We start from the raw sequence: 18,815 nt of genomic DNA, 5'->3' as shown, positions 1-18,815 counted from the left end.
ATGCACACACGGACTGGCCAGGGTGGCATTAGGGATTGGGTTAACTAATGAGCATGTCCTGTTTGCTGAAATGACACTTCCATGTGGACAAAACGTCAAAACGACAAGCCTTTTGGTGTGTTCTCCTCCTAGTGACCACAGTCAGACAGTCTGTCTGAGGTACAAACTATCACCTGTTTCATTTGATGTTCATTTGTCACATCTGTTTATCATCATCGTCATCATCATCATCATCATCATCATCATCATCATCACAATCGTCATCATCACCACCATCATCATCACCACCATCATCATCATCATCACCACCATCTCCTTCCTGATAAGGCTCCTGAATGTAGTTTCTGTTACATCAATTATGTCACTAAAATTGATCAGAAAACCTGAATCTTCACAGTGATCATGATTATTTGGTGTGGAGGTATTTCCACGCTACACTGTGCATGTGTGTTGGCACATGTGTGTGAGTGTGTGTGTTTAATCATCAACCTGCCACAGAAGAGAAGGATGAGCCAATTCCCTGCAGTGAGCGAGCAAAGAACAGCAACACATATGTCCCTGAAAATGCAAACACTGGCACACAGACACATACACACACACAGAGTTGATGAGATGTTATATATAACAGTCACACTGAGGATCTGTAAGTCTGTGTGTGAGAGAGACTTACTGATGGTTGAGACAAACATGATGATAAATCCAGCAAACATGGGGATGTGATATCCAACCCTACACATGTGGAGAAAAGTGGGGCCACTCAGTGCGAACACATGGATTAGGGGTGAATGGTTGTGTGTTTCTATATGTTGGTCCGATACAATACAATTTAATACAAGTGAGTTTTTGGTGCTGGTACCTGTTGGTGAGAGGACCAACAAAGGGGTTGACAAGCAACTGGACCAGAGCTTTAGATGCAAACAGGAAACCAACACGAACATTTTCCTCCTCCAGAAACAAACTGTCCTGAAGACAGGAGGAGTTCTGCAGAGAGAGGGATGGAGTCAATCACCTGTGGTCACTGAGCAGTCGTAGCAAGCTTGCATCATCCTCCACTTACTGCTGAGTCAGTCCAGTTAACTGGATCTGTGGGCAGACCAGTCCAGGCTGCAGGTTTGGGATAAGGAGAAGCTTCCATCCAGCTCTCCACACTGAAGGTGGTGTTGTCAAACAGGGACACAAGGTGAGGAGTCTCCTCTGACCACGGGCCTGTGTAGATGTCCCGGGGAGTTGGGGTGGGATGAACATTCTGGGCTTTGGGACTGGGATGGTCAATAGTGTACAGGAATGTTGGGATGATGGGCACTGGGGGGAGAAGGATCCATCAAGAGACTGGGAAGAATGATCATGGTAACATGAAGGTATATTCATCTAGCTGCCACATTAAAGGCTGAGGAGGATGATTTGTTGTCTTGGTGACCTCACTGGTGACAATGTTGTTTCTGTCTGGAAACCAGAGCTGATGATGGTTTATGAGGACAGAGATGGAACCTGAAAAATCTGCACAAAAACTCCTCTAGACTGAAACCACGAGGCAGAACCTGCAGCTTGTGTGTGTGTGTGTGTGTGTGTGTGTGTCTGTGTGTGTGTGTCTGTGTGTGTCTGTGTCTGTGTGTTTGTGTGTGTGTTTACTCACCAACCACTGTCAGCAGCATGTTGTCGAGCAGCAGAGCAACACAAACCACAACCAGGACGAGTCTGGGAGAACCTCGACTCTTATGGAACCATGCCATCTCTGAACCTCTGAACACACACGCACATTCTATTTCTTATTAAATGTGGAGGATGAACAGCAGCTTATCTGATTGATCACTTCTGGATTGACAGATCATCTGAATACAATAAATCTTAAACACTGAAATTGATCTTTCAGGATTCATCAAAATTAATGTGTGTTTGAAATCACAATTTAAAATCCAATAAACATATAAAAGCACATTATAATATAAAAGCTAAAGCGCTTCTGAACACATGAAAATATATTTGCCTTAAACATGGTAAAAATACAGATGATTCAAATCGGTGATCAAACTAACCTGATGTAAGAAGAAGAGCCTTTAACCACACACTCACACTCTCTCTCAGTGTTCCTGCTGGAAAAGAACGTTCTTCCTCTGTCAGCCACCGAGGAGCGAGTCAGACTAACCAAGGATGGAGGAGAGGAGGGAGGAGGACTGAAGGAAGGATGGAAGAGGTGAACGCTTCCTCTCTGCTCTGATAATGACAAAAACAGACAATATGGAGTCTCTCTCTCACACACACACACACACACGTACGCACACGCACACCTGTGTGTGTGTGTGTGTGTGTGTGTGTCTGGAGATGTGTATGATAAGGTCTCCTGCCTCCAGGTTGTTCCAGGGCCTCAATAAAAGGACAACAGATGCTCACAATTGTGACATTGCTTACACACACACGCGCACCCTGTGTTTTCCCTGTTTGTATGTGTGCGTGTGTTTCATGGGTGTTAAAATCATGTTTAACCTGTTGGAAAATGACAGTAAATAATCATCTACCACAGTACAACTATAAGACTATACAGTATTACAAAACTGCAGTACCACAATACTGCAGTACACAATACTACAATACTACAATACAGTACTACAATACAACAGCAGTATTGTAATACTGTAATATTGCAATACTACAGTACTACAATACTACAGTACTACGATAATCTGAATCTAATGAACAAAGTGTTATTTCCTGTCAGAGCAGCTGTGAGTGTTTTTCGTGTTTTTTTGTATTTTTCTGTGAACAGGTGAGTTTTGTCACCTGTCTGTCAGACAAACACACCTGGATTTGTTCCGGTCTCTGATCCCAGATGTGTGTGAGCGGAATGAGTACTTTGGATCTGTTTGTTCAGAGCTGAGCTGAGATTTACTATCATCAAACCGTCCACTGACTGTTAATCACTGTTAATGACCTGCAAACACACCCACATCCGTTTGTCTGAGGGAAGAACACACACACACACACACACACCACACACACACACACCACACACACACACACACACACACACACACACACACACACACACACACAAACACACTCATATTTCTATCTGCCTGACATATAAATAAACCATTCCCCACCCCCTGACCCCCAACACTGAGCTTACCTGATTCTAACCTCCTTACTTTGCTAGTTGAATGAGGAGTTTGGTATTTAATATGTAGTATGTACAACACACACATATGCATGCACAGACACATGCACACGCCCGCAAACGCGGGCGCACGCGTCGCACACGCACGCACACACACTGGCTTGGCTTCCCAGGTGTGTTTTCATCTCTGTGTGGTGTCATGTATCAAAAGCTCCTGTCTCTCCTGAGGCCTCCAGGAAGGAAGCGAAGGCGGCGGCAGCGGTGTTCCTGATGCGGTCGAGCTTCAAACGCAGCATCCAAACATCTAAGAGTACAGAGACAGATCAGAGGGAGGAGACAGGTATAAAACAACCACACCTGAGTTCAGCAGGACACTCACCTGTACAGCAGCAGCAGCCAATACTACTCACCAGAGGATCACTCAGCTGGGGCAGGATGTGGACGTGGCGCAGCTTCCTGTGTGTGTCTCTGGTCAGTGGACTCGCACTGGACTCCAACACCATCAGATCTTCCAAAGAGACACTCCCGCACAGCTCCGAGCTCACGGTAGTACTTTTACTACTACTCCATACAGTACAGTAATGTTAGCAGTATAAGACTAGCGGAGGAAGCACCCACACTGGCAGCACTAATATTTTACTGCTAGTGTGAGTTACAGAAGTACCTTCAGCAGCAACAAGAACTAAATTGTATCTTTGAGAGTAGCAGTGCTGAAAAAATGAAGTAATGTGAATAAATGAGCAAGTACAGTGTTAAAATCATACAAGTGCAGTTGTAGTTTGTACTACAGATGCATTTGTAGCAACACACAGCAACAGTAGCGACTGTAGTAACTGCACATTACCAAGAGTAATGAAGCAGTAGAAGTAGTAACTTCCCTCACAGTACAATGCTAGCATTGGCCAGCATTAGCTCAGAACATTGACATTGTAGAAGTAGATCTAAAATTACTTGGGGAAGTATTTTGAGTACTTTATGCATATTACTGACAATGAATGAATGAATGTTGATTGATTATTTATTGAGATATCAGTACAAAGCTGATAGCTGTTAGCATGATGTAACCAGAGAGATGAATATTAAACTGATTTGTTTCACTGATGAAACACTACAATCGTGCTTGTTTTTAAAAACAAACAAATCGTTTGGAATTAATTTAGATTGATTTTGTCATTTTCTGATGACCTTTCATAAAAAATCATCAGGATCGAGTGAACAGTGGCCAAATGGAGCTAGCGGCCCGGCGCAGGACCAATACTGGCGCCAGCTTAGCCCCACCATGTTCCACACCTGACTGCCTTCAGGTAACGCAGGTGAGCCACACACACACACACACACACACACACACACACACACACACACACGCACGCACACACACACACACACACACACACACACACACACTATAAGAAGACTGGTTATACTGGGACAGGGAGGATAGGTGGACTGGTTATACTGTGACAGAGATGGTAAATTACTGGTTATACTGGGATAGAGAGGATAGATGGACTGTTCTACTGGGACAGAGAGGCTAAATGAACCTGTAAAAGTAAAGTAACTGTTGTGGTCCTCCACAGCCGGGGGGCTGCAGTAACAGAGCTCAGCGCCGTCCGTCTTCCCCAGTCGAGAGACATCGGCAAACTGAATCTGAGCTGCAAAGCAACAGAGATGGTTCAAACAGGACCAAAGGTGAGAGACTGGAAATAAACTTGGACTCCCAGCATGCCCTGCTCACACAGTTAAAACGTGGGTGTGTTTCAGCCCTTGAAATGGCGAGCTGTGTGCGGTCAGGCGACTGTGCTGCTGGCCTGTGCTGTGTGCGTTACCTGACTGGGAGGAGGTGCCAGAGGATCCCAGTGGACGGGGAAGCTTGTTTGCTTCGAGGGTTCAACAAGCTCAGAAGAAAGCTCGGCCGCTGCGACTGTGACACCGGGCTTACCTGCAGTGCCATCAGTCGGGCGGAGTCAGGAGGAAAGAACAAAGGTCAGGGGGTTTGTCAAGCCCGCAATGACCAGAGCCAGAACACAAGGCATTCTGGGAAGAAGAGGAGGACGGCAGAGACAAGCTGCTGACCGAGCTGATATAAACTGTAATTTCAACTTCCTTCTGAAAGGTTGTTAACAATCACGGTTATATCACCGCCGTGGCAGTCATGTTGGTGGACATGTCGGAAACTCTTATGTTCTTGTGTGTACTGTCTCCACTAGCCTGGGTTAGCGTAGCTTAGCTCAGAGTCCATAGGACTCAGGAAGTCAGGACTAGTTTTAGCCTTTGTTGAGGATTATGAAGCAGAAATGTCATGTTTTTAGACAGAATGGGCCAATCAGTAAGACAGATGTAGGACAGTGTTGGTCCAACATATGGTGATAGTGTCTACATCACTGGGCTGGAGCCTCTGGACAGGAAGTGTTAATGAAAAATAACCAGTATCAAAGATTATATGAACTGTGTTTCGTGTTTTCTGTGAGTTCAATCCTTCAGTTCAGCTCAAAAGATAATTTTAGTTAGTGCCGGTAGTTTAGTTTAGTAGTTAGTTTAGCTAACCAGGTGAAATAATTAATTAGGCCCATTTTCTTCAGCTGCAGAAGTTAAAAACACGGACCTGGAATTCAACGCCAGGGTTTGTTCTGACTACATTCAACCACTGTCAGGGTTCTTTGTCTCATCCTGATAAATTGGGCCTGATTGAGCTCACTTGGACCTGTGATGTTAGGAATGACCGCGTGGCGGCGCTGCGGCCCCACAGATCCAGAACCTGCTGTTTTAGTCGCAAGGATCGTTGCTCTTTCAGCAGCTCCAGGTGACAGAATTAAACTCTTTGAGCTCTTCATTGTTCTTTTAAAAGTATGTGATGTAATTTACCCTAAAGCTCAAATAAAAAAAAGATCAAAATGTGTTTGAAGAGTTTTTAATAATTCACACAATAAAATCATCAGGTCTGATTAGATTAATTATTAAAAACTCCAAAAGAAAATGAGGAAGTCAGCGTCAGGAGACGCAGATCCAGTCAAGATATCAACAGCAGCTCTGAGGAACCTCCTGACTCCACTCCATGACCATGTCCACCAGCTTCTGAGGGAATCATCTTTATTAATGGATTTAATTTTTTGGAGTTCAACATTCATCAACTGAATGATGGTAGACCAAACTTTATTTGTCATGTCGTTTATTTTTTCTCCTTAAAAGCTTTCAGAATTGAAACAGAAACTCTGTCAGGTCACAGATGCAGCAACATGACATCATTAAATGAATAAAAAAGGGGTGGGGCATGTGGTGCACCATCAGAGGGAATGTTGAATGGCGGCACTGATGCCACAACTGGACAAGAATAAGAGGTTTAGCATTCAAAGCTGCCCACAGTTGGCGATGATGACATTGGCCTTGGGTTTGCCGCTCTGGCTACCGTACGAGTCCATGGTCTCCACCAGCTCCATCCCCTCCACCACCTTTCCAAACACCACGTGCTTCCCATCGAGCCTGCCAGGACACACAGCAGGTCAGTGACCAACAACACACAAGTCACACAAACTACACAAAGGTGGGATCAATGGCGCTGCCACTATTGCATTACAAATGTTTTCTGATGGTCTCTGCCACGCATACTGATGGTCACATGAAGAATGTGGTCAGGGAAAGTTTCCCTCAGTCACAACTGATCTGGGCTAAAGAACCTTCGGGTTCTCTATGAAGGTTCTTACCACTGTGTTTTGGCTGTGCAGATGAAGAACTGGGACCCGTTAGTGTTTGGGCCAGCGTTGGCCATGGACAGAATCCCTGGCCCCGTATGCTTCAAGATGAAGTTCTCATCTTCAAACTTGTTGCCATAGATGGATTTTCCACCAGTTCCATTGTGGTTGGTAAAATCACCTCCCTGGGGTCAAGACAACCAAGATCAGAGATCCACCAATGAGCCAGCAGCTGGACACATGGAGCTGGACTCACCTGGCACATGAACTGAGGAATGATGCGGTGAAAGGTGGAGCCTTTGTAGCCGAAGCCCTTCTCACCAGTGCAGAGGGCCCGGAAGTTCTCAGCAGTTTTAGGAACCACATCCGCATGGAGCTGCAGAAAGAGAACAATCCAGTCAGAATTGTGACCCCATAGAGTTATACTTAACCACAAGTCTGGAAAAAGACTCAGTGGTTTCATGATCAGCACCCGAAGAAATCTGAGCTAGTTCAAATCTACAGGGTGCTAAAGAGGAGCAGTTGACCAAACGTTCATCTCCAAACCAGGACACAACAGGAACAACATTAACACCCGAAATAACCCGACAACAAGCACCAAACCCCACGCACAAACGTGCATGTAAAGGCCGGAGGTTCGCCGCAAATACCAGCTGCAATAATGTGGAAATAATATAATAATAATAATCCCGCACCAGTTTATGGTGATAATAACAATAATCACGCACCAGCTAGCTTGCTAAGGCTTTGGAGTGTTGTATAACGTTCTTGTTGCTGGGAGACACAAAAGGCTAAAGGTTGATGCCCCCCCAAGCACCGTGGAACTTTCCAGAAAAGCACTGAGGAACTGGCGCCGTTATCCTCATTAAACACGCTTCAATAATCCGCAAAACGAGAGGGGAACGCCTCGAGGACAGCTGGGTCCCGCATCCTTCTGAATCTGGTGACAGAGGCGGGACTCTGCGGTGATTCACGTGTGCGTAACAAAGGCCGGGCTGCTCTTTATCTGCGCAGCTTTGCATCACCCGCTATGCTAACGGCTGCCTGGGCCGTTATTTGGCCATTGAGGTTTCTCTTGCATTTAAAGGCCACAGCACACCCGCTGTTATAACGCAAACTAGTCCACTGCATGTACGTTACAAAGCTCTTTATAGGAATGTGAGGTTTCGGAGGTACCGTTAGGCGCTTGAGTTTGACGCGTAAACGAAGTGACTCGCGACAGGAAGGCTGCGGAATGAAGGAAACGGTGGAAAATCGCTGGATCAGGGGCGGCGGGCTCCGCCGCGGGGCCTGTGGGCCAACAATGCCGGGGCTGACATGCTTACTTTGCGTTACAGGTAAAGGTTTACCTCCATCACAATGCGGCCCACTGGCTTGCCATTGGCGGCGATGTCGAAGAACACTCTTGGATTCGCCATTGCAGCAGACAGGACTGGAGCAGAGTGACGTCCGGCGAGGGAACGAAGGTGGTCGCAAGAGCAGAAAAAGGGGGACCGCAGCGGATTTACTTTATATAACACGCCGGTGGGCGGTAAAGTTCAGCTAATCACAGCTGCCAAAAAAAACCTGACAGTTGTATCAACCAATCAAAATGCAGCTGATCCCGCCTTACTCCTTTCGGTCGTGGACGAGCGTTAGACCCTATGATTTTGACCCCGCCCCTTTTGTTGTTTCCGGTCCAGCAAACAAGGCTGGAGCCGGAGTCTCCACAGAGCGCACGCGCTGAGTTCAGACCCGCAGTCCGTGCACGTGATCGATGAGCCAGGAGATCAAGGGTGCACGCAACCGTGGTACGCACAGTGAGAGGATAAGTCTGACCCGTTCGGAGTTTTTGACAAACCCAAAAGGGTGGAAAAGTATCAGGTGCTTACTGGGACAGTGCCATTAAGCACCTGGTGTTTTGAATCTGCTGCTGTGCAACATAAGGCTTGAGGATGAGGTCTGCCATCAGAGGTCAAAAGATCAGTCACTTATGCAAAACATCACATTTGTCTATGAATTCTACAAATCCAAAAAACCTGAACTGATTCTGAGAGGAAAAATCCACAAAACCAGAAGAAACCAGTTGGAAATTATTCCTCATCCTGCAGCATCACGGAGGGATCTGCAGCCGGGCAGTGACCAGTCAACCCCATCGTGAAGTTCTAGTGTAACAAGACCTCTGCCAGAAGTTGTGGTGCAATAACACCTCTTCCGGTAGTTCAGGTGTAATAACCCTGCTGGTAGTTGTGGAGTAATAAGACCTCTACTGTTAGTTCTCGTGTAATAACACATCTGTCTGAGCAGTCTGCTTTCCTCTAATCCCAGCATGGCGTGTTGTCCATGTACCCCTGAAGTGTGGTTGCTATGCCATGGTCAAGGTGTTTTTGGTTCCTGATGCTTCAGCTTCTCTGGGGATTCAAGCAGCACCTTTGTCTTTCCAGTGTGTTTATTAAATTACAAAGTTTATCAGGACTATTAGCATGACTGAATCACACAACGCCATTGTGTACAGTCGAACTTGTTCCTGGTGACTTGGCAGAACAAAAACGCCACGACGGTCCGTAAAGTCTCTTTACACCAAACAGGAAGAAGAGGAGGATGAAGATGGAACAATCTGCAGCTGCCGCGACTCTTCATCATTCCTCATTGGTTCACTTTGGCCCCAGTTAAAGATTCTACATCGAGAACGTTTTCACTCAGCCACTGAGGTCGATGGGCATCAGACGGGAATATATCTGTGCAATATTCCAGCTCTAACCCAACAAACCAGTATTCTAGTATTCACTCTGAAGGTTCTGTTCTGACTTTCATCACTGGATTTCAAAGATGCAGATTTTGGACAAAAAGTAAAAATCTAAAATCATATCTGGATCATCTTCTGCAGCTCAGGAAAAGAGTTTTGTCTAAAATCAGAGCTAAACTAACTTTGTCCTTTTCTCCCACAGATGCAGCCTGCAGGTACCAGCAGCAGCATCCAACACTGATGGCAGATCTCAGATCTGGCTGAGTGAAAAAGAAGAAACCGTTCCCAAAAGAGCATCTGGGCCACTTCCACTGTTGGACGGGACCACGCGTCTCCGGCTGGTTTCCTGGTGGTGGAATGAAGGATGAGGACTCTAAACTGTTTGAGAATTGAAATAAAGAGTTGATGTCACATGAGAGGCCTCAGATGTTCAGCCATGTTGGGGGAGACACAGCTGTTGGTGGAGTACAGGTGACTTTAGTTGTTCTCAAACAGAGAGAGCAGGTCATCACTGTTGTTGTTGGGAAGGTCCGGGGGTCCCAGGTAGGACAGCAACTCATCCGGGTTGGTCAAATCTGGAAGCAACTGTGGAAACACGACTCATCAGAACACACTGAACACACAGACACACACACAGTGTATTCCCCCCACCCGGTGACACTCCAAGTAACAGACTGGTTTCAACTCACATCCAGAGTGGGTTCTGAAACCTCTGCAGACCCAGCGAGACCAAAGGAGCCATCACCCTGAAGATGAGGGGTCTGGTTGCTGCGCTGCACCATCTGGTTGGTGCTCCCATGATGGGTGTTACCATGAAGACCCTGTGACTGTTGCTGAGAGAGGGTAGCACCGTGGGAGGCAGAGTCCACATGTCCTGATATCTGGAGAGGAGGATTAAAAAAGGGAGGAGTTCCATCTGACACTGAGAGCATGAAGGTGATGTAGCTCCGCCCACAGTTTCAGGTGGCGATGTTCTGCTGCTGCGTTAGTGACCAAACTGCACCGACACACACGCAATAAACATGTGTTACCTGTCCAGCCATGGAGTGAGGAGGAGGCTTGTCAGGGGTTAGGAGTGCACTGGAGAGCTCAGACTGGTAAGACAGGGGGGGGGGGCCAGGGGAAGAGAAGTCTCGTCCAACTCCTGGAGTCCCAGGACCAGTGAAGTCTGAGAAACCAGTAGACTGACTGTGATAGGACGGAGCTGAGGGCACAGACAAACAGATTAATGGATTCACCGTCCTTTATGGATCAGACTGTGACTGATGGCTGACGGATCTGGTCGATCACCTGTTCCAGAGTATTCTTGCGTGTTGTTGCTGTTGCTGCCCCCCCCTGATGGCAGGGAAGAGAATGGCATCGGGGATGAGGAGGAAGACGAAGGGGTGGGGCCAAGCGAGGCTATCATCTCCATGACACTGGGAAGGACCATGTGACTGGGACTGAGTGTCCGGCAGCGCTTCAGGACGGGACCATCAGACTCCTCTTTGATATGGAGGTCCGGTTTTACAGGAACTGGTTTCCAGCTGCAGACTGGGTCAATGGTGATCTCCTCATACTCTGAACTGAGAAGGAGATCACAGTTTTGAAGAGGCTGGCTAATTTTGCTGATAACAGTTCAGCTCAACCAAGGCTTGCTGCTGTTTAATAGGCTAATGTCTGTTAGCCAGTCAGAGAAGTTTGTGTGTTGATTTGAACTTGGTGTTCTGCAGAATATGTTTCTTACTTCTGAACATAGATGAGGATTCCCAACATGTACTGGTCAACCTCCAGACCTTCCAGAAGAGCCGTTTTACTGCACACAGGACACACAGGTTACAGACACACCCAAGCATGGTTGGGTGTTGATAATGCTCGTTTCATACTTGCACACGGGACATCTCCATGTTCCTCTCTCACAGTTGAGCTGCAGGTATGACTCCAGATCAAAACACTGTCGACAAATTCATCACACTCTTCTTCAGTAAACCCGATACAAGCATGATCTGCTACTGTGACGTCACAGGCGGTGGAGCTCTGTGATTGGCTGCTGTCCTGACCTGGATGTGTCTGCAGTCATGACCTCTGGCAGGCAGCTGGATGCGGCGGAAGGTGATTGGACACTTTAAAGACACTCTGATGGCAGTCTGCTCCACACCATCCTCGCCATTCAGTCCAGGGGTTCCAGGAATGGAACCACTGCTGAAGTTCCTCTTGACTGAACCGACGGAAAAAACAACCAGTTACTTCCTGTTCCAGGAACTGTAGACAGACACCTGTACAGGAGCAAACTGAGCCTAGAACCATCTACCGTAATTTCCGGACTATAGAGCGCACCTGATTATAAACCGCATAATCTAATTTTAGAAAGAAAATCAATTTTGTACTTACACAAGCCACACCGGATTTTAAGCCGCAGGTATCCCAAGTAGTATATGAAAAATTAGATCGAAAACATTCAGTACGGTAGATGTTTTTATTACCGTAAGAGACGAGTCACTGACGAGTGACAGACAGGTAAGAAACAACAGCCACTCTTTTCACTAGTATGTTTATACAGAGACCTTAAATCCAAATTTTATCACGTCGGGATTTTTTAACTTTTCTTTTAATTTAATCCGCTTAGCAACATAAATTTATTGTACCGGTAAATGCTTTTTTTTCTAACGGTGTCTGTAATGCAGCTACCTTGAAATATACATTTGTATCAGCTACACACAAATGTTGTTTATGCTTTTTTACTCAAACAATGAACAATCTAAAACTCCCCGATGGCCCACCTCTAAAATCTTCTATTTTTATCGCGGTGGCGATTGCTTTTGCCTTTAGTCTGATTTGTACAGCGGAAACACCGCGGCCGCCTGCTCTCTGTGTGTTGACCCAGTCTTCCAGAATGTTTTCAAGCTCGGTCCACCTGCGATGTTTACGTCTAAGAGCTTTTGTTGTCTTTTTGCTTTCGATCAGTTCTTCAGGCAGGCGTCTCAACCTTTTCCCCATTGATTATCGTAATGTATGCCAAGATTACGCGCGCCAGCTTGATTTCCTTCTTCAACCACCAGAGTGATCGCTTTTAACTTAAAAGTCGCATCATATGCTTTTCTTCTAGTATTTTCCTTGTTGATGAGGGTTAGTAAAAATGACTGATTCACAATAGTTGTGATAGTGCGCCACGAAAAAAAACATAAATAAGCCGCACTGTAGAATAAGCCGCAATGTTTAAAGTGTAGGAAAAAAGTAGCGGCTTATAGTCTGGAAATTACGGTACATCTGTTCTTTGAGATTCATCACTTTCATTCTTTTCTGACAGTTTTATCATTTGAAGAAACACATAAAAAATGTTGGCAAAAAAATCTTTACAAAAAAATAAAAAAAATAAATCAAAGATGTCTGAGGGTCAGAGGTCAGGTCAGAGGTCACTGAAAGATAAAGGATGAAAGGAAGTTTTCTTACTTTTGGTGACGCAGTGTTCTGCAGGCAGTAGCCTCTTCTTCATCAGACCCTGTAGCACCGAACGGACAGACGGACGATGGACAAGCTGCATGACGAACAGGTGAGACTGGACATGAACAGGATAGAGTCCAGGTTAGGGAATGTACTAAAACTCTGACAGTCCTCACAAAGGTAGAAGAACAAGGATGTGTGTACCACTCACACAACAACAGGCAGTCACAGTGATCTGGATGGTGTTCCTGCCCGGCTGACACACTTGTTTCAGGTACAAAGGCTTGTGGGAGGTTTTGTTGTCTCCTCTCTCAATCGTGAGAGGAGTCGCGTTGACACTCACCTGAGGAAGAGGAAGGAAAGCAGGAGGAGAAAGAAAGAAGAGGATGAGCAAGAGGTGGAGAAAAGAGAGGAGAAAAGGAAGAGGAAGACGAGAAAGAGGAAGAGGATGGTAAAGACCAAAATACATAAAAACAAAGATCAGAGTGTTGAAGGTCAGACCTGGACAGAGGCCGGCCAGTTGGTGTTCATCTGCCGATCCTCATGGTGGTAACACTTAAACTGGAGCTCCAGGTCTGGTCTGCAATACACACACACCCACACGCAGATACAAACACACACACAGATACAAAAACACACACAGGGTCAGTTTATTAATTGAGTCCTGAAATGTTTGATTTAGAATTAAACAGTTAAAAGAGTTTTGAAAAATGACCATTAGCTTAAACCCATTTGGTTTAAAACCATTTCATTTTGTCTACCAAGGTTCAGGAACCATAGAGGATTCTGCCATTTTGTGTGTGTGAGTGCGTGAGTGTGTGCGTTCACCTCATGATGAGTGTTTTGTAGACAGAGTCTCGCAGCTGGAAGACATGGTTACTGACGGCCAGGTTGTGCTCTAGCCTAAAGGGCTCCAGCACGACGCCGTCTCGCACCGGGAACGTCAGCCGCAGGTCGTCACTAGGGTTACCTGTAGGACCACAGGACATGAGAGTGTGTGTGAAACTATGGGCTGATTACAGATGTTCTGCTGTTGTGCACACCTGACCGTTCACACAAATTCACATTAGAGATGATCGCTAGCAATAGGGTGATCCTGAACATCTGCACCCAATCATTGTACCTGTAGGAGGAGGGGGCAGGGCCGCCATATTGGGTTTGATGTCCGACAGGAACGAAGACGGAGCTGGTTTCATGTCACTGCTGCCAGGTGACACGTAGGGTGGAGCCATGGAGCTACCTGGGGTAATGGGAGGGGTCGGGTTTCCAGGAACTGGAGAAGAAGGGTAACCTGGCAACCCTCGACCATGCTGAGGGGGGAAGAGAAACAGAGAGCGAAAGTTTTCATGTTCAGTTGGTAATTTAAGTTCAGTTTGAACATTTACATTGTAGTTGAGAAAACTCACCCCAGAAGGCTGATTGAAGGTGTTGTACATGCCACCAGCACCCCCTGTTGCCAGTGCATTTAAACCCCCTCCCTGACTGCTAAAGTGGTCCTGCTGGACAGACAGAAACATTTTTATCTCTCTCTCCCACACTCACATACACAGACTAAGTTTTACCTTGTAGTATTGAGAGTTGGGGGGTCCGGCGGGGGGGTACTGCTGTAGTGGCATCTTTGGGCCCTGATAAGAGGGGGAGGAACCAGATCGATGTGGGGCTGGACCACTGTGACCTAGAGATGCACACAAGGTTCAGCACCTTCCCAATGACACCAGGTTCTGGGAACAGTTTCATCATCCTCATGTTTTCATGCCAGACCTGGGTGGTACTGCATACTGGGGCCAGAATACGGCCCGGGCCCTGCATGACTGCCACCTGCCGAACCAGGCATGGAGCCACCAGCCATTAGGTTGACGCTGGAGCTGACAGGGACACCGTACTGCTGAGACATTCCAGGAAAAGCCTGAGGAGACGGTGAGGAAGAAAACCTTTGGTTCTGCATGATTCTAAACACACTGAAACTGAACCTGACTGGATCTGAACTTACAGGTTCTGACTCACCTCAGAGCTGTATGGGCGTTTTAGGCCCTGTGGGGGCCTGAGGTGGCCCTGCTGAGGTCCTGGCCCATACTGAGGGACCCTCTGAGGTCCAACTCCTGGCCCATACATGGGCCCCATGGAAGCTGGTCCCCTGGTGGGTCCAGGCCCAGGTCCCATACCTCCGGGGGGAGCACGGGGGCCAGAATGGGCCATAAACTGGTTGTTATAAGCAGGACCTCCCATCTGACACATGCACACGCATTAGGTTCTTTCATCACGATCATGTAAAACTGGACAAACTTATCAGAAGTAAATTTCAAGAGGAAAAAAAAAATCTGGATTAGCTGCTCACCTGCCCGTAACTCAGTTCCTGATTCTGTTTCTCCTGGATGGCAGCCACAGTTGCCGTGGCAGTTGCCGTAGCCGTAGCAGCAGCCGCTGCAACAGCAGCTGCGGCAGCCTGTGTGAAGTCAGCTGACCCTCTGGAACCTCCAGGGTTGGAGGGGTAACTGAGAGCATATGAACAAGTGTCAGAAAAGAGATGCTGATATTCTAGTCACAAGAATGTTTTTCAAATGAAAAGTGTCAAATTTACAGTTATTTTTTAAAACTTAAAGCTCAGATTTAAAACCAACTGAAGTCTGGATGTGGGAACACGTGTATGGGACCATCTGTGTGGGACCACCTGTAACTGACCACCAAATCTGGCAGGTTTCAGCCAATCAGAACCTCACTGATGGTGGCACCATGATGTCTGTGGTTGGTTATAAGCTGGGCAATAATAAAACTTGAAACTTCACTGTTTCAATCATTGTTGGTATAAAAGCATATGAAGATGAGCACCCACCTTCCTGTGTAACCCCCCGGGCCTCCAGCATAGCCACCACTCGTCCGGTTGTACATTCCCTGGTTCACGTAGCCTTTGCTGGGCTCTCCAAAGCCCTGCTGAGCAATGTAACCTCCAGGTGGTCCCCCTGCCATGCCAGGTCCGCCAGGACCCTGCATCATGGGCCCTCCACCTGCAGTGGCTCCTGGACCCATAACCCCCCCACCCAGTCCCTGCAGGACAGAGACAAATACATAACACGTCATCCGTTATGTTCAAATCCTCCCTAAACATTCACAACTTCTCTGATGGTGATGTCATACCTGGCTGGCAGAGGGATTGGTCACGCCCCAAACGGTAGTAACCACGGAGAGGGATCCTGCAGGCTGATTGGTGGGCTGCTGCCAGCTCGAGGGGTCATAGGGGTATGACCCATCACTGCACACAGACATAAGCTGGTTGTGAAACCCCTCCCTGTTCCCTAAATAGTGCACTAAGTAGGGAGGACCATTTTGTAGGGGCGTCTGAATGTTAAGTGAGGATCACTATAGTCTCAGTATGCACAATGTATCCCACAATTCACTGTAAAATCTAGCCAAGGAAAATACCCCATCATCCTTTATGGTGGCATGTGATACGTTTGACATGATTCTTTACTGTGTGAGTGTGTGTTACTGTGCACCTGTGTGAGTGTGAGTGTGCACCTGTGTGGGTTATTGGCCAGACCCGCCTTCATCTGGTTGAGAGGGTTCATAATGGGAGCCGCTGATTGGCTGGGATCCACTCAGACAGACAGACAGACTCCTGCCAGACAGTCAAACATTTCTGTCAGCGTAGAACTTCATTTCCCATACCCCACTTCTGTCCTCCACATCACTGGTGCATAATTAAAGAAATAAAGTGTGCAGCTGTGTGTGAGTTTAGGATGTCACAAACTCCTAGTCAACAGATGAATCTCATGGAACCTAAAATCTTACATTATATATGTGTTATCTAGGATAATGTTATCTGGCATAACATTTGTGTCTGACTGGAGGATACAGTTCAGGTCTCTTCATCCAGTTTGTGCATCACATCTGCCTCTGAACCGTCGGTACCAACAGCCGATCCCTCCTGTTGTATCTTAACCCTGTTGTGCAGGACCGACTGTTGTCTGGTTCCTCCTTCATGTCACACACCAGTGTTTTACTGTGCTCCTTATGGTCACAGTCACATGGACCATTATCCTGCACGTTCTATACATTTGATTAAATTATTCAAAGTGCACCAACAATTTCAACAATCATGGGGGTTGGAGACTAAAAGAGAAGTGTAAAACTCATTTGTCAGGAGTTAGTTTTTTCCCCCCCATGAAATCAAATCTGAACAGATCAGTCCCACCAGTGACTGACTGGTTACACACTTGATCACATCTTGTGAAGATGACCCAGTAAAGCTGGCACGTTTATGGAATGGACAGACGGACAGAGGCAGCGGGACCGGTGAGGAAGTCCAGCCGAAGCTCAGAAAGGTTTAAACCAGACCTGCTGACATGATGTTACCGTTGAAATGGATCCGAGAGCCAGTTTAATCAACTCTGGTGCTACCAGGCCACTGCTAATCTGCTTAACTAACTCCTCTCACCAGCGTGCACGTCAAACAAGCATTCGCACTGGACCTAAATTAGGACCCATTTATGGAAAATACATGTAAAGAATGGAGTCAGCTGCTCCGAAACATCGTCCAAACACTGGAAAAGAGGCAAAAACCTCACACAGTATGAAAGAGTCGGGGGACATTTTGAGCCTCCTCGGTGCAGCAGTCTTAGCTAAGGCTAATAGGCTAATGAGCGACGGTTGGGAAAAGCAGTTATTCCTGCTGTAGCACCTCTGTTAGCTTAGCATGGTAGAAGACAGCTGCCAATATCAGTCGACTATGCACCAATGTCGCAACAACAAAAACACTAAGGAATTTATCCGCTTGATGCGCCCAGTTGGCTTTGACGTCAAACAGCTAACAGCTAACCCAGCAGACTATGACAATGGGATGCTACCAGGCTAACAGTTAGCCAAATCTCGCTCCTTCCTCAAAAACAAAGTGCTCAGTAAAACGTGGAACCATTTTCTGATTAAACGTTTGATTTCAAACAGAGAAAAACGTGCAAAATGAAATGTGTTTTTATCTGCTAACCCACCTCCTCGACGTCCACGGTGCCAGGGCACCGCTCCAGGTCTCGGCAGACAGAGGGTCCTCTGGGCCTCCAGGACAGTCAGCGGGACGGAGGTGGTGACTACTGCGAGGCCCAGATACAACCTGTCCCGGGAAGAGAAAATCCACACAGGCCGACCAAAAGCTCCGGTACCCTGGTTTTAGCTCCAGCCGGTTAGCCGTCCCTGCTGTACGGCCACTGCTTCTGGTTACCCGACCTGAGGAGCCAACACCATCCCCCGCAGCTCTAACGCGAATCAGCCCCAATAAATTAGGCGGATGGAGCTGGAGAGGCTGACGGGAAACAAGCGTGTTTCTTCCATAAACTGCGTCCAATCTACGGTTACGTCTGGCGGAGAGAACAGGCAGGTCGAGAGACACCTACACACTGACAGGGAGGGGGAGAGAGGGAGGAGGGGGTAGACCAACAAGCACAAATTCCTGCATGTACCTCGGTTTAAACATCAGCACCACAGGGGAAAAGGGGCACTGCCAGTAAATGTATATTTAGCATAATTTTGTCTAATGCGGTTTCATCTTGATCAGGTAATTCCTGGTAAACGCGGTTGCTAGCTTGCCACCAGAATTTATATTACAGACTCACTTTTGATTGAACCAAAGCAGTCTGAGCCAGGTTAGCAGAGTTTTGGAAATCAACAGATGTCAGAAATCTTTGCATGACTATCAAATCCTTCTGTTCTTACCTCCACCAAGGTCACATGACCACTGGCGTATGTGACCAAAATGTGAACGAATTGAAAAGAAAATTTCAGGAAGAGCAGATTCCATTTGGTTGATGTTCTGTATCCGTGACTCCTGTCTGTGTTTCCATTGTACCACGGCTATCAATCACGTTTCCAAGTTTTATTTTTAACA

The 18,815-nt window shown here is 46.9% G+C and overlaps 4 protein-coding genes and 1 long non-coding RNA gene across 7 annotated transcripts in view; 1 reads left to right on the top strand and 4 right to left on the bottom strand.

Annotated features, from left to right (window-relative positions):
* Window positions 1-2,968, bottom strand: part of LOC130525875 (chromaffin granule amine transporter) — a 5,714-nt gene extending 2,746 nt beyond the window's left edge. Inside the window, exons 1-7 of the mRNA XM_057033109.1 lie at window positions 2,797-2,968; window positions 2,034-2,211; window positions 1,634-1,740; window positions 1,058-1,302; window positions 857-981; window positions 671-729; window positions 490-573 (exon numbers count right to left, since the gene is read on the bottom strand). Of these exons, the coding sequence (XP_056889089.1) occupies window positions 490-573; window positions 671-729; window positions 857-981; window positions 1,058-1,302; window positions 1,634-1,740; window positions 2,034-2,211; window positions 2,797-2,890 (892 nt within the window). The 5' untranslated portion in view covers window positions 2,891-2,968. The remainder of the gene's footprint in view (window positions 1-489; window positions 574-670; window positions 730-856; window positions 982-1,057; window positions 1,303-1,633; window positions 1,741-2,033; window positions 2,212-2,796) is intronic.
* Window positions 2,969-3,006: 38 nt separating this feature from the next.
* On the top strand, window positions 3,007-6,487 carry LOC130525879 (uncharacterized). The gene is made up of 4 exons (XM_057033125.1): window positions 3,007-3,658; window positions 4,318-4,425; window positions 4,690-4,801; window positions 4,874-6,487. Exons 1-4 carry the CDS (start codon window positions 3,383-3,385, stop codon window positions 5,182-5,184), a joined length of 807 nt encoding a protein of 268 aa, XP_056889105.1. The 5' UTR covers window positions 3,007-3,382; the 3' UTR covers window positions 5,185-6,487.
* On the bottom strand, window positions 6,005-8,326 carry ppiaa (peptidylprolyl isomerase Aa (cyclophilin A)). Its single transcript, XM_057033126.1, has 4 exons — window positions 8,148-8,326; window positions 7,055-7,174; window positions 6,811-6,983; window positions 6,005-6,589 (listed from the first exon to the last, which is right to left on the bottom strand). Exons 1-4 carry the CDS (start codon window positions 8,214-8,216, stop codon window positions 6,457-6,459), a joined length of 495 nt encoding a protein of 164 aa, XP_056889106.1. The 5' UTR covers window positions 8,217-8,326; the 3' UTR covers window positions 6,005-6,456.
* Window positions 8,327-9,208: 882 nt separating this feature from the next.
* LOC130525872 (zinc finger MIZ domain-containing protein 2-like) lies at window positions 9,209-18,667 on the bottom strand. Of its 3 annotated transcripts, none has more exons than XM_057033105.1 (21): window positions 17,926-18,667; window positions 16,457-16,556; window positions 16,076-16,190; window positions 15,774-15,985; window positions 15,279-15,435; window positions 14,948-15,169; window positions 14,705-14,849; window positions 14,506-14,618; window positions 14,350-14,442; window positions 14,067-14,253; window positions 13,772-13,913; window positions 13,445-13,523; window positions 13,155-13,286; window positions 12,953-13,058; window positions 11,563-11,720; window positions 11,389-11,456; window positions 11,250-11,318; window positions 10,814-11,088; window positions 10,555-10,727; window positions 10,213-10,404; window positions 9,209-10,108 (listed from the first exon to the last, which is right to left on the bottom strand). In XM_057033105.1, exons 2-21 carry the CDS (start codon window positions 16,504-16,506, stop codon window positions 10,001-10,003), a joined length of 2,796 nt encoding a protein of 931 aa, XP_056889085.1. In that variant the 5' UTR covers window positions 16,507-16,556; window positions 17,926-18,667; the 3' UTR covers window positions 9,209-10,000. The 3 variants fall into 3 exon arrangements, with proteins under 3 accessions (XP_056889085.1, XP_056889087.1, XP_056889086.1); XM_057033107.1 differs by having other exon boundaries at window positions 14,350-14,439; XM_057033106.1 differs by having other exon boundaries at window positions 16,457-16,628; window positions 17,926-18,126.
* On the bottom strand, window positions 11,965-12,945 carry LOC130525883 (uncharacterized). Its single transcript, XR_008950607.1, has 2 exons — window positions 12,355-12,945; window positions 11,965-12,294 (listed from the first exon to the last, which is right to left on the bottom strand). It is a non-coding gene; the product is annotated as an uncharacterized LOC130525883 (long non-coding RNA).
* Window positions 18,668-18,815: the final 148 nt, after the last annotated feature.

This window comes from Takifugu flavidus, chromosome 5, assembly GCF_003711565.1.
Source record: "Takifugu flavidus isolate HTHZ2018 chromosome 5, ASM371156v2, whole genome shotgun sequence".
NCBI classification, from domain to species: Eukaryota; Metazoa; Chordata; class Actinopteri; order Tetraodontiformes; family Tetraodontidae; genus Takifugu; species Takifugu flavidus.
The sequence above is the reverse complement of the archived record's forward strand: the minus strand, read 5'-3'. Positions and strand labels throughout refer to the sequence as shown.